This window comes from Macrosteles quadrilineatus, unplaced genomic scaffold, assembly GCF_028750875.1.
Source record: "Macrosteles quadrilineatus isolate MER2022 unplaced genomic scaffold, UCM_ALF_1.0 Scaffold_7__1_contigs__length_78375512, whole genome shotgun sequence".
Classification (NCBI taxonomy): Eukaryota; Metazoa; Arthropoda; class Insecta; order Hemiptera; family Cicadellidae; genus Macrosteles; species Macrosteles quadrilineatus.
In genome coordinates, this window is record NW_026542600.1 from 77,699,076 (window position 1) to 77,714,192 (window position 15,117).

Below are 15,117 nucleotides of genomic sequence, written 5' to 3' on the forward strand. Positions count from 1 at the left end.
ATGTACAAAGAAGTCAATGACATAATTTTTAATTCTTTAAAAGAACGACGACAGCTTGATCCATATTCTGCCCCTATCATCACTCTAATAATACTTTTTTGGACTTTAAAAACTTTGCTAATATCCCCTGAGTTTCCCCACAGAACAATTCCATAACGAAGCAGAGAGTGTATATAAGCATAATAAATAATTTTTAATGTTGCTAGTGACACTGAATTTTGAATACATTTAATTGCAAACCTAAAAGAAGTCAACTTACAAACCAAATATTGAATGTGTGATTTCCAATTGAAACTTTTATCTATAGTAATCCCAAGAAATTTATATTTATCAGTGATATTAAAATCCGTTCCATTGAGTTTGTGGTTATTGTTAATTCTGATGTGGAATTGCATAATGTTAGATTTATATTCATTTAGTAAAAGTCCATTTGATTCAAACCATTTCTTCAGATCTTTTAGTGTTAATTTCAAAGTGTTTTCTAATGCAGACAGGTTTTTTTTCCTGAACTATTACACTTGTTACAGAGAAAAGTTAAAAAAAAAAACTGTAAATGTGTCTAGAGGTAGACTCCCACAAGTTGCGTGGTAAAAACTAATCATGAACGTTGTGATTTTATAGACTTCGATGTTTGTAAATAAATATGTGTGAACTATGACGACCTTCAGAAGAAGTGATTATGTCCTTGTAAAGCTTGATGATGGCTCCAATGTGAGCTGAAACTAGTTAGTTGCCACAGCAACAAATTGGATTACCAACAGATATTTTAAACCACTTATAACATGTTTTTTTTTTAGCCTAATAAAGCTAATAACACAAAACTACTACTTCAAACATTGTGAACCTCCAACAGCTAGTAAAATATTATACTGTAGAGTCTCGATTAAACGACCTAAACCTAAAAAACTAAGGCAAGATTGGATAAGCAAAAATTTTGGATAACCTAGAAAATTACTATACAGGGTGATCAACTTAACCGTGCCACCATTGGTATCTCAGAAACTATTAGATTTAGAGAGAACATTAAATGGGGACCTTCAACTAGTTTTTAATGACATAAAAAAATATGAATTCTAATGTTTCAAAAATGGCCACCATTTTCCAATATGGCGGCCAACTTAAAAAATTCTTACGGAACACCCTTTATTTTATGAAAAAAAAGCTTGCCGTGTGGTTATAATCATTATTTCATTAGCTTTTTTCAAAGTTTAACACGCTGTAGCTCCTAAACGAGTAGGTTTAGAAAGAAAATGTCAAGATTTAAAAAGTCTTAAAATTGTATCTAGAATCTAAAACAATCATAAAATAAAGGGTGTTCCATAAGAAATTTTTAAGTTGGCCGCCATATTGGAAAATGGCGGCCATTTTTGAAACATTGGAATTCATATTTTTTTATGTCATTAAAAACTAGTTGAAGTTCCCCATTTAATGTCCTTTCTAAATCTTAAAGTTTCTGAGATACCAATGGTGGCACAGTTAAGTTGTTCACCCTGAATAACAAAAACAAAACGTTCATGCTGGTGCTGTGACTGCGGGATGAGTTGACGATCGGGCCACGAGCGTTGGTCATGTTTACTATTGTGTCGTGATCGCGGGAGATGTTAAAGATAAGGCCATGACCACAGAATATATTGACAATCATGCTGTAAGCGTGAGACATGTGTTGTGATTGCGAAAGATGTTTATGATGGCATTTTGACCACAAGACATGTTGAAGATGGCGCTGTGACTACGAGACAAGTCACATATATACAGATCCTACCAAGGGTATATGAAATGGACATGGAGAATGGACCAAGTTTATGGGCTGGATTTTTAAAAAATGGCACAGGTAACAAAAAAAAATACCCCCGCAGCAGCAAACCTGCAGACTAAGCGAATTTCCATTTGTCTGACTGGATTTACACTCAAATGTCTCCTTAAAAATATCACATTTATTCCCTATTTAAATAACATTAGTTTAACGAGTACTTAGGTTTGCTGCAATAGGGAGGGTAAAAAGGTATTTTTTTGTAAAATGTAATAGTTCAGTATGAAATTAATGCATTTTCCAAATTTGATCAAAATATGTTCATAAACAAGCAAACTACAACAGTTTACTTATTCTCCATAAGAATAACATGTGAATTTTAAATTTACAGATTTTTGTAATTTTCTCCGTAACCATTAGGTGCATAATAACGCTTCAATACACTAAATTATTTGTTTTTTTAAGCTCTACAAAATGGTTTGGAAAGAAATTGATAATTTTAAGTTTTTAGGGTCAAAAATGGGAAAAACCAATTTTTACCCCATAAAACCCCCCATAAACCCCTGTTCCCATAGTCCGATCATGCTGGCTCGCGAACTCGTTAAAATAAACGTAGGTTTACACGTTTGTACCAAATGTCATCAAAATCGGATGATTTTTTATCGAGTTATTGCGCTAACGGACACATATATAAATATATATATGAATTTGAACGGATGGTGTTTTTGGTCTCTAGGGACCTCAAAACAAAAAAGTAAATCGGTCCCGGGTCCAGGTCTTACCATGAGTACTACGGTAATAGCTTATTCCCTATAAGGGAAATTCGCTAAAAGATAGGAAGAAGTCAGGAGTTTTAATTGAGAAATCAGGTAGACACCCTGATAATGCCCAGGAAGGTCAGATAACTCGGAAGGACGGATAACTGAGTATTTTTAACTCTTATCAATTTTTGTACTGCATTGATATATTTTACATATTCAGGAAAAAGGTGTGATTCTCTATAAGTATTTTTACTCGGCCTAAATATAGGAAATTGTCAATACAAGGTTGAAATGAGAGCAGTTCTAAGACGCAGAGTCACTCCTGCTAATAAAATAAGAAGTAGTAAGATAAGTGTTTCAGTTAGGTGTTTCAACTACATTATGTTACATTATGGCAGTAAGAAACACTCATCCCCTATAAAAGCAACCATAGGCTATATCTACATTGACCTAATTAGCCTATCTGACATAACCTAATTTGTGGAGGTTTTTTCATGTTTAGTTTTTGTTTAATTGGTACTGTCAACATTTTGGTATTGTGCTGAAAATTGTTATGGGGTTGTACAATATCTACGCTAGGCTACTAATCTATGTGTTGATTAACAAGGAAGAAGGTGGTATTGATGATCAAAACTGGATTAGGTAGGCTACTAATCTTCCCCTACCGGTATAATTTTATTAGCCTATCATTAACCACCTCTGCTATAACTAAAACCCTGAAGTTTATGGATGAAAACCTCTCTAAGCTAGGGTAACAACACTACAACTTTATTTTACTGATAAATACAGGTTTAACATTTTACTCCTACAAAAAAAATTACAACACGTATAAAAAATTTTAATTTCTGCCTCTTTTAGGCTTGCATTTGCCCATCCGCATAGACTATTTGCCTGTGCGTGGAACATATCCAGTAAAGAAAGGAGTGAACCAGTAGGCTACAGAACAAGATGAACTGTACATATACATTTGTTTGCGGCAGTAACCAGGATCCTAACCTACAACATGGCTGCCTTGGGTCCGAAGTCTGTGACACTACCGAATGAGCCACCATCTTACCATTACTGACCCCGAGAGTAAAGAAGTCTCCTGAGTTCAGGCCTATTTGTAGTTTGAAGGCGTTACGCTTGAACGTTTCGCGCAACAATTAGAGCCGTCTTCACTCTGCTCTGCTAGTTGATACGCTTTATTTTTTATATGTCTTATCTGTATGATTTTTATAAAATGTTATAACTTAATATTTTTTGCATAGTCATACAATCGAAGGAAACCCATTTTCTAGTGTTACTAAAGCAAATTAATGACCTTCTACTTTATGATTTTTGTTTAGTTAGGCCTAAATGTAACAATACCAATAAAATACAATACAATCAAATGCATTTTAAATCCGAGTTTGAAAGCATTAATCCCAAATAATAATTAGTTGATCAATGAATATACTTACGGTGAATGCATATTACCGGTAGGCCTACATAATATAAGTACATGAGTACAGCAGATTCAATAGCATTCTTCAATAAACAAGTTATTATTAAAGATCTTAATCTCATTACCATAAACCTACACAACAAATCAAGTAAACAATTGCCAATATAATATTTTAGCCTACTTACAAATGCTGATATTGTAAGAGTTTAATCGATGTTCACTGGCAAAGGTTGGGCTAACTCCAAATCTTCTTCGTCTGTATCATGGGGTTCAGAGTCGGAATCCTCAGTCGATGAATCATCTCCGCCTCCCAAATTGATCCCCATATCTTTGTGATTGAACCCCATGTCTTTTAAGAGACGCCGAAGTGCCCATTCGAACCATTTAAAATTATTCTTTCTCTCAAAACAGGTAATAGTTTTTTAACATGTAGGGACAATTTTTTTGTTTGTGTAAATATCACGTATTACATCTACGATTACACATCTGTCAAAGCCATCTATTTGTACTTTATGGTGGTCAGCTTTCTTACGTTTTTTCCCGGGTGTACAGAGTTTTTCCTCCGGAGTTTTGTTTGCCGGGGCTTTTCTAATTCGTTTAATAGTTTTTCTGACACTTTACAGTAGTTTGCGTTTGTAGTTGATCTGTTGCCTTTTCTATCAGCACTAATAACTTTTTTTCTTTACCTTCGTTGTCACAACACTCTATCACCCGTCTAATTAAATCCCTCTCTCCACTATGCATAGTAACACCATGTTTTCTTGAATCCATAGCTACAAGGACTGTCCAAAACAGAACTCAAGCTACACGAAACATAGATATGAGTAATTATGTTTACAACAGTTGTTTACAGACAGACATCGAGACAAGGCGCACAGATGCTTAGCGCCTGCAAATAGTGTGTGATACCGTCCAAACATAACTGCGTCAATAGTATAGGATGAAATAAATAAATTTGCCAAATTGTATCAATGGTATCCATAAACAAGTAAACTACAACAAATTTCATTTTCTCCTTAAGAACAACACAGGAATTTTAAATTACACTTTTTTTTTTTTTCTCTGTGACCATTAGGGATACAACAGCGCTTCAATATACTGGACTAAATTAGGCTTATTTCTTTTTTTTGAGCTCTACAAAATAGTTTTGAAAGAAATTACATAATCTTTTGTTGTACCCATTTTTACCCCAGAAACCCCCTCTAAACCCCTGTTCTCATGGTCCGATTATGCTGGTTCGCGAACTCATTCTTATAAACTTAGGTTTGCACGTTTGTACCAAATTTTTTTCAAAATCGATCATTTTTTCTCAAGTTATCGCGCTAACGGACACATATATATAATATGAATGTGAACGGATGGTGTTATTGACCCCTAGGGACCTCAAAACGAAAAAGTAAATCGGTCCCAGGTCTAGGTCTTACCATGAGACCTTCGGTAATAGCTTATTCTCTACATGGGAAATTTGCTAAAGGGAAATTGATTTCAAAACAAAAACAATTGCTATTCCAAAATGTTGTTTATCTATTAGAATCGATTGGGTTGGTTTTGTAGGTATATTCTTATACTGTAATTTAAACGCCCACAGTTAACTAAACTATAAAATGTTAGGCTGGAATTAATAAATCATGAATACTAAAATCAAAAGGCTAGATATTCTGCCTTAGGTGTTCATGTATTTTTAAGAGTTGACTTCAAAATACTGCAGCAGTTTTCTTACTTTGTGCATAATTTTTTTATGACAATATTCCAATTATTCCAAATAATTTTCAGAATCCAATCAGTGTTTTTCTGCTAATTACTTTACAAATATGGTACGGTACCCAACAACACTGGTCTACGAGTTTAGACTAAAATAAAAAAAAATAAATAACAAAATTCTCTATTAACTAACCTCTGTTTAAAAATACTTCCAGTTGAGCGATTGTGTTCCTTCTCAACTCTTCCATAGGCTTGTCCTTCTTGACAAGTGCATATATATATTTGGCCAGGGCCTCGGGGTCCGCATCACATCTAAAAATGTAATTAAATTAACAGTGTATTCCTCATGAAAACAGATGGCTATAATTTTGTAGGCCTAGATCAGTTATATCAAACTGATTTAATTGTAAAATTGTAAATAGTAGTTTTTAATTATTTTGACGCTATCTATCCGGCCCAGTCTGGTCAACGATGAAGAGGAGGTATTTCCGGTATTTCATAGCTAGGATGGTTGGTGGGTTGACATCTTAATGAGCTTACTTGAATATAAATACCCCCAATGCAGCAAACCTGCAGACTAAGTGAATTTGCATTCACCTGGTTAAATTTTAACTAAAATATTCCCTTAAAATTATCAGATTTATTTCCAATTAAACTTAAATAATATTAATTTTAATGAGTAGGCCAACCATGGGCACCCCATCTACCTTTTTTTTAAGGGGGTGAGCGAATCTGAGGGTACGGAATAACCCCCAAGAGAGTAGCCGGGAAATGTTTAAAATATGTACATACAAATAGTCTGTTTTACACATTTTTGTGCCTAAATTTTCTTTGTCAATGTTTTGTTTTTTGCATACAGTAGACTCCCTCTAGTTCGGCTTCGGTTGGATCGGCTGCCAGATGGTCCGGCCCGGACAAGTCACATCATCACGGCCAAATAACCTTCGAAAGGTTTCAACTAGAATGTTCAGTTTCTGGCCAGAGAAGTTAACAGTTCATATGTCAGTTTAGTTGACGGGTGCTTTTAAGGATGAACCGTTGCATATTGCCTATGATAAACGGTTGTATTAAGCAATGTGTTTTTATTTGTGATTTCGTATGTGTATGGTTTTTTACCCTACATTATTAGATTGTTTTTGGGGGGCAAATGTTGTAAATAAATGTGAGTTCTGTAGGGCTTATGTGGGTTTACTGTTAGGAAAATGCCTTCTAAAAAGAGTGAAAAACATATAAACATAACGTATGTGACAATAGAACAAAGACTCGTCGTTCTAGAGTGTATTGATAGGGGCGAATCAGTCCAGTGTTGCAAAAATGTATCTATAAGTGGAAACAAGATGACTCTAGAAAGAGACGTCAGAAGCTTAGTTTTGGTAAATAATTATGTTTAAGAATGTTAATGTTAATGCTATTTGTTGATTTTTAAGTGTTTGTAACTGATTTAATCAGAATATTTTAACCTACTTCCATAATACATCCGGTTAGTCCGGCCAATTTGTAGTGCGGCCAGTGGTCCGGTCCCGAGGTGGCCGAACTAGAGGGAGCCTAATATAGTTATTATCTTTAAATTCTGTACAATCAAGGCAGTCAGGATAGAACTTGGTTTTAATGGAAGAAAATAATGCATTCAATACTTTGCTTCATCACAAATGTTAACATGTCCCTCTGTTAATTGGAATACATTTTGCAAACATTGATTCTCGTCAAAAAGAATCTCCTTCAATATTAATCCTCACCTACTCGTTCATATGCACTAACAATTTACAACTTAAACTTCCATCTCACTTAACAACATTCTATCGGCATTAAACTTTATAATCTACTTCCTCCCTCCCATCAGCTGGAACTGATCTCAAACGGAAATGGTAAATAAAAAATCTACTCTTGGTCAAGAGATACTACAGTGTCAGTGGCTGTCGCTGATGATTTCAGATGGTTTTAAGTGTTTCATTAATTTAGTTTGGATGAAGCAACTAAGGCCTACTCCCGTTTCATTTTTTTAACTATAGATGTACCTAAAGAGATTGAAATAACTAATGTGAATTGGTATTTATTGTTTGTAGACTTAAAAAAGTTTTCGAATCAAAAACAGTGATACACCATTTAAAAAAAAAATTAAGTTACTAAACTGATGGCATGTGAAAACAATACAGGCCTAGAATATTTAATCACACAGCCTGAATTAATTAAGTTGTATTCAAATTATTGCATGCCAGGTAAAAGTAGGCCTAATATGACTTCAACAAAATTAATGACAATACCCATCAACGACAAGCTTATATAAGTATTGATAAATGAGGGCTTGTATAAGTTGACCTATATATTTCAATATGGCTTTAGAAATTTATTTTAATTCCAATAAAAATCATGGTGGGGCAGGGGAAATATCCCTTTTTTCAAGATGGCACTGTGAATAGTGGGGGTGTGCTGGAGGAATGGGTGTAGGCTCAAATGATGCTGTTGCTTTGGGATTTTCTAAGAGTATCACTTTCAGTAATAAGCATGGCTTTTTCGAGTGAGCAATGTGCTTTTGCACTTGAGATGTATTTTTTTTCAAAATTGTTGCTGTGTAGCTGGCGTTCCCTGCAAACTTGTTATCGGACGGCCTGTCTCAAGGCTGTTACATTTTGGTGTGGATAAAGGACTCCCGTGTATTGGTCGAGTATTGCGAAGGATATTTGGGGCCAGCTACGACGAATGCAGGCGTGTTATAATTATGTGAAATAATAATTGCATATGTTTATCAGACTTTGTTGATGACAAGGCACACTTCCATATATTTCTGGAGCGGTAAATAAGCAGAATATGCTCTATTGGAGTGATGCTAAGCCTAGAGTGGTTCACGAGAGGACCCTAGATGCCTTGAAGGATGCAATTCACCTTGAAGTTGGCCGCATCCCACAACAAATGCTTCACATAGTTATAATGAACTCCAGAACCAGATTACGGCAGTGTAGTGACAATGAGAGACAATACTTCCAGGAATCCCAATATAAAGTTTGATTCTAACCTTTTTTTGGTTATCTTTTATGTACCTTCAAAATTAGGGATACTTCCTTGCCCCACCCTACTTTATAATATAGGCTAAGTTATAATTTATTTATTTATTTCCCAACAGTTTACACCAGTTTACAAAAAGGATACAATGTTAACAAGATGGCTAAATATTCATACAACGGAACAGTACAATTGGTAACAGCAAGAATATAATCAAATGAATAGCAACAAGTAGGTAATAAATTATAATATTATTATGTAATATATAGTATTATAATATAAGGCATATTAGGTTCATTTATAATACAGGGTGTTTTTTTTACGCACAACCCAAATAAAAAGTAGGCTACTGTGAGACACATTTATTGACAAGACTATCTTATATTTTGGCATCCCTGTTTTTGACTAATTTTGTACTCTCCAGTAATGGAAAATATCGATACCTCAATACTTGGCCAATAACATCGATGTTTCGAAAACATAGACTATCGATCCTCATCCCTAGTTTCCAGGTGGGATTCCAGTAAGTTGCCTAATAAATCAACTATTATTGTAGTAGGCCTATTACAAATTTAAGGAAACCGAATTTAAGGAAAACTTAAATCTCTAGATCAGGCAAATGAAAATTCGCTAAGTCTGTGGGTTGGCTGCGACAGGGGTATTTTTGTTCACTACAGATTTGATTTCCTTAAATTTATAACTTACGTGTCAATAATAGTTAATTTATTAGGTACTGGAATTACACCTGGAAACTTAATTTCAAATCTTCCTTGGCATAAGTTAAAACCAATGATTTTCTTTCTTTTAACGTATTATTCTACAGTTACCCTTCGAGATTGGGAAAACAACATGTTGTGTCTTACTTACAATAAATTCCCAATAACACTAAGTTAAACCTCATAGATAACTAATGGAAATTATGTAACAATGGATATAAGCTTATCGGGAACGAAGTAAGGAAAACAGTGATACCAAAATATAAGGTTGTTTTAATTCAAATGTGTCTCTCGGTAGACCTTTTTTAATTGGGTTACACGTTAAAAAAAAACACCATGTAGCCTATAGGGCATATTATGCCTTGTCTGTAACCTCTAACTTAAGTAAGTAAAACATTAATGTCTGTCTAAGGGATCTCAAGAAATGTAAAATAATTGGAGCCTAGCCTATGCCTATTATATGAGACTCAATTAACTTAAACTCATGGAACTACTGCTTGTGTTAAAATTTAGAAAGTATGTACGAATAATATCATTGACTCTAGCTCATACCTCTAAGTTAATGTCATGTAGACATTTAAATTACCTCATGCTGAGGTTAGTGATGGGAGAATCGAATACAGAATCGAATAGTATTCGAATACAGCCCGAGTATTCGTAGATTCGAATACTTCAGATTCGTACGAATACTTTTTTGTGAATACTCTTGACCTCAGATTTTGCAGGATTTCTTGAATCTAGAAAGCGAATTCGGGGGATTCAAAAATGTATTCAACACTTTTTCAACTACTGAATTCCCTTTTGAATATCTTACGAATCCGTAGCATTCGTAAGAGTATTTAATGTTTTTACTGCAGCATTTGTTTTCATCTATTCGTTATAATTTTACCATTAGCCCTATAATTTACATAAGATTATTATTAATCGTTAACATTTAGAAACATTTAGTATATTGGATATTTAAAATATTTGGTTACTACTGGTAGAGGGCAATTGAGTAAGTAGAATTTATTATAACTACAACCGATTTATATAGTTACATGGCAAAATAACATTATGCATATCTGATGTAAATCATCCATACAAATGAATAAGACATATTATTAAAGATATTAATTAGTTAATATAATAGAAAATAATACATTAATAAGACTGTAACTGACCATGGAATAATTATAAGTCAAAATAAATGTACCTTTTAAAAATCATATAATTTAAAATTACATCAAATAAATTATATTAATGAATTAATTACTGTAAAACGAAATAACAGTGACCAAAAGAACGGTTGCATTATGAAAAAAGAATTACACACTCATTTTCCATACTTTGCATACTCAAAGGTGTTCGAATACAAGTATTCGTAAAAGTATTCGAATACAGGGGAGGCTACGAATTCACTGTATTCGATTCTTTAAAGTATTCGATTCTCCCATCACTAGCTGAGGTGCAATAATGCCACCTTAGGTCTGCCAAAAGGCAAAGTTAAACGACCTACATTGGACTAGCCTATATGGTATCCGTATTCTGCCAAATACTGATAAAAAAACATCAAGACCAGAAATGAGTTAAGCTTAAACTTGTCTAAATGCGGCTTTTAAACTGAATAGGCCTATTTGGTATCGGGTACATTTATGTTTAAGTAATGGACCGTAATAGAGCCTATATGACAAATGAAATAATTAAAATTATTTATTAGGATGTAAATGAATAAGTTAGCAACAATTAAATTTGCCCAGAACCAAGGCTTGTCATCCAATCCAATGGGAACAGCTGCATATTGATAGAGGGTAGCCTATTTTCACTTGGGACTAAGACAATGTTGGATATTTGTGTCACCAAAAACTTAAATAAACCTAACAAATCTATTTTAACCACCTCAAAGTAAAACCAACTTAGATCAAAATATTACGTTCATAAAGATTATGAGTTTGAGGGGCATAGCCTAAAAAATATTTCTCTACTCAAGTTAACGAATTGCCCATTTACTTACAACGGCTCCAGGACAGTGGTCATCCAGGCTTTGAATGCTTCGGGATTTTCTATTAGCATTTTGATTCTTTCTCGTACAATTGATTAAAAATGTATAAAATGATTCTTGATTTTCTTTAATAATAATTCCTTATTTACAATATAATATGTCTGCAACGCTTGATAGAAGGCAAGACGATTCCAGTTCCACAATCCACACACGACGATGATTGGTGGTGTGTGGTCTCTTGTTCCAAATAACCAGGACCAGTTTTGCCATTCCGCTCCGGCCGTGATCTTGATTTTTCAGCCAATGAAAAAATGTATATTTTAGACGTTATGGGAATAATGTTTTAGACGCTATGGGATTAAGGACCCCAATTACTTACGTTAAAAAAATACCAGGTTTGGTAAACTATCAGCATAGACAAGTAAGAGAGAAGTAAGTAAGTAGAGAAGTAATATTATTTCTCTCCAGCCATCATACAAGACCAATAGATGGAACACTTACAGAAGATGATGGCATAGATAAAACATACTCCCCTAGTAGATTTCCCATCCTTATGGAACAGCTGAAGCCAATTTTATTGTTAGTTCTGTCCGTTTTTCTGTAGAGGTCGTGTTTTGTTTACAATTTGTTTCCCGTTATTACAGCCATTTAAAACCTCGTTTAACCAAATAATACGATCTAATCATAAACAATAACTTGTCCCCTAGTTATATAACCAAACAGTAAAGCACAAATCAAGAAATTAACCCTAAAATAATAGAAACAAAGTTTCGTCGACACTAGCGCCTTTATGCCACGTACATGAACTAGACACGAAAAACGTGCTTCAAAATTTACAATGGGATGAGAAGTCTACTTGTGTTGGTTAGTCTATGATGATGGCGAAGATGATGGTAAATGACAGCGTGTCGTCATCATAGACCGACAACAAGTTATAGTTCTATGGTTTATAGTTCTATGGTCGTCATATGCAATCAATATTGTTACGAACCAATATTGTAACATTATTAACATTGTTTGTAAAATGTTAATAGTTTAGTAAGAAATAAATGCATTTTCAAAATTTTATCAAAATATGTTCATAAACAAGCAAACTAGAACAGTTTACTTATTCTCCTCTCCTTACACTCTTATTCACTACTTATTCTCCTTACACTCCTAGTCGTGTGGACATAGCAATTGTCTCCCGCCAGTGTGAAAAATAGTAATCATCTGTCGTGTGGAGATCATCATCGCCTTCCACGAATGAGGCGAAATTCTGACCTTTTCCCGCGGCCGTGTGGACAATATCATCGTCTTGCGCAATCACAGAATTATTCAGACATAAAGTTCTGGAGGTTGTCTTGGGTAGTTGCTTAAACAGTGTGTGCACTGCACATACTGTATATTACTACTGTAAATATAAACATACAGTATAGTGTACAATTTTGAACGGTGTTTTTGACCTCATGGGTAAAAACGAAAAAATAAATTAGTCCTTCGTCTAAGGTCTCATCATGAGACTTACATTAATAGTTTATTACCAATATAGGAAATTCGCTAAAAACTGTAATATGATAACTGTATAAATCATTGTTATCATAGAAGATTTCGGAATACCAGGGGTGTCGTCGACGTCATTTGAAAATAATTCAAAATTATCTGCACAAATCGCAGTACACAACAAGAATATTTCTAATTTATTTATTTCGATTGTTCACTGTCCATCAATATACAATATACGTACATATGTGGACATAGATATGTGGACTACTGTCATATCTAGTCTACTTGTCTTAAATTAGTATTTAAGTTTGAGCAAAGGGCTTCATCAATAAAAGTCGATCTGCATAAAGTCAGCCATTATAATTGAAATTGAGAAGAGTTTGCAGCCTGCACTGTCTAGGTAGGTAGGTAGTCCGAGACTGGAGTCTAAACCTTCGCTAAATCATCACGATCTTGTCCCCTGGCGCTGCGGAGTGGGGGAAATGATTCTCCCTCCACCTCCCCTCTAGACGGCGTCCAAACAAGCCCGCGTTGTTTTACATGCATATCATATACCTATGCTGCAGTTTTTCAATAAGTTAAAAAATGAATATTTATAAAATTAAACTGTCATAAACTAACCTAACCAACCAAACATGCTGATTATATAAAACATATATAAAATAATCGAATGAAGGTTTACTAATCGAAAAAATAGTTCTGTTGATAAAATAAAATTATAAATGCCTTGAATTCAATTTTAGAATTTATTAATTATGAAATTAAACTGTCATAACCTAACCAAACTTGCTGATAATGAAAAATCGAACAAGGTTTACTAATAGAAAAAAATAGTTCTAAAATTATAATAGCTCAAATTGAATTTTATAATGTTTCAATTAACAAATTAAACTGTCATAACCTAACCAAACCTGCTGATAATGCAAAAATCTCAGAGAAAAAGTTAGTGCTACCGAGAGGATTCGAACCTGGTACCTTCAGATCCTCAGCCCGGCACGTTATCCATTAGACCACCGGGTTACAAACCGTATCGTTGCGGTAATGGTGTTCCCTCAGCCAATAGAATGCTTTGCTTCCCCCACTCCGCAGTGCCAGGGGACAACATCGTGATGATTTAGCCAAGGTTTAGACTCTAGTTACCCCGAGTGGTGTAGAAACTTGTTCAGCACAGCACATGACACGCATTACAATACACTTTCGCGGCATATTGAAACACCATGTAGACCGAGTTGTTAATCTAATTATTAGCAAATTTACTGTTAAAAATAGTGGGAAAACCACACTGAGCTGTAATAATAACTGGAGTAACCATTCTGTGTTTTAAAAACGTACCACTGTTTTTGCTGGTTTTGTTTCAGAGTTTCGTTTTGTTAGGTTGGCCGGGTGATCGGGTTGGTGGGACTTGTCAAATTAGAGGCAAAATCAAGATGGCGTCATCCTGTTTTGTTGATGAATGATGATAGTAAACAAAAATCTGCCAACTCAACATTATGATTGCAATATAAGTTTATTTATTTATTTTACGAGCAAGAGCAACCCATTTTAACAGGATCATAAACCGATGGTCGTTATTTAATCAAATGCAATAGGGCTATTGGCCTAAACCAATATCTCCAAACCAGGAAACTTGACTAGCCTATTTTCACCAAATAGCTTGAAAAGAGGTAAATAAGTTAGTATTTATTTACTATCAAACAAAAACAATTTATAATGTTTCAAAATAACTTAAAAATACAGAGGTTTTATTGTGCCATAACTTAAATAAGTTTTTGATACAAGTCCTTGAAATAACGGATAACATAACCCCAAATAAATAGTATGGTTAGGTTCGAATGAATTGGAATTATTTGACAGCATCCCACCAACCGATCACACGGCCAACCTAACAACACGAAACGCCAAAAACAAACCAGCCAAAACAGTGGCCACTGAGCTATAATTCTAACTGGAGGTAGCGCTGAATGTCAAAGATGCGTGTCGCCAGCCGCCATGTTTGCGTGAGGGTGAGTTAAAAAGAAGCCATGTTATTGGATAAAAAAACTCACTGCTATGCAACCTAGTTATAGAAGCCATGTTATTGCTATGATAAGAAAACTCGCTGCTATACCAACCTAACAAAATCAGCGACACGCTTTTGACAGACTTCTGCCATGGCGGTGCTACCTCCAGTTATAATTTTAGCTCAGTGACAGTGGCACGTTTTTCTCTAACGTTTAACCAGAGAGTAGTGACTCCAGTTATAATCTATTATCTCAATGGAAAACCAACGGCATTCACCTAGATTGCAATCTTTTGTTGTC

The 15,117-nt window shown here is 34.5% G+C and overlaps 1 protein-coding gene across 1 annotated transcript in view; it reads right to left on the bottom strand.

Moving 5' to 3' along the window:
* The window catches only part of LOC128997952 (RNA-binding protein 27-like), an 86,277-nt gene extending 74,742 nt beyond the window's left edge, over positions 1 to 11,535 (bottom strand). The window contains exons 1-2 of the mRNA XM_054423808.1: positions 11,345 to 11,535; positions 5,832 to 5,950 (exon numbers count right to left, since the gene is read on the bottom strand). Coding sequence (XP_054279783.1) covers positions 5,832 to 5,950; positions 11,345 to 11,403 — 178 coding nt within the window. The 5' untranslated portion in view covers positions 11,404 to 11,535. The remainder of the gene's footprint in view (positions 1 to 5,831; positions 5,951 to 11,344) is intronic.
* Between the last annotated feature and the right edge of the window lie 3,582 nt (positions 11,536 to 15,117).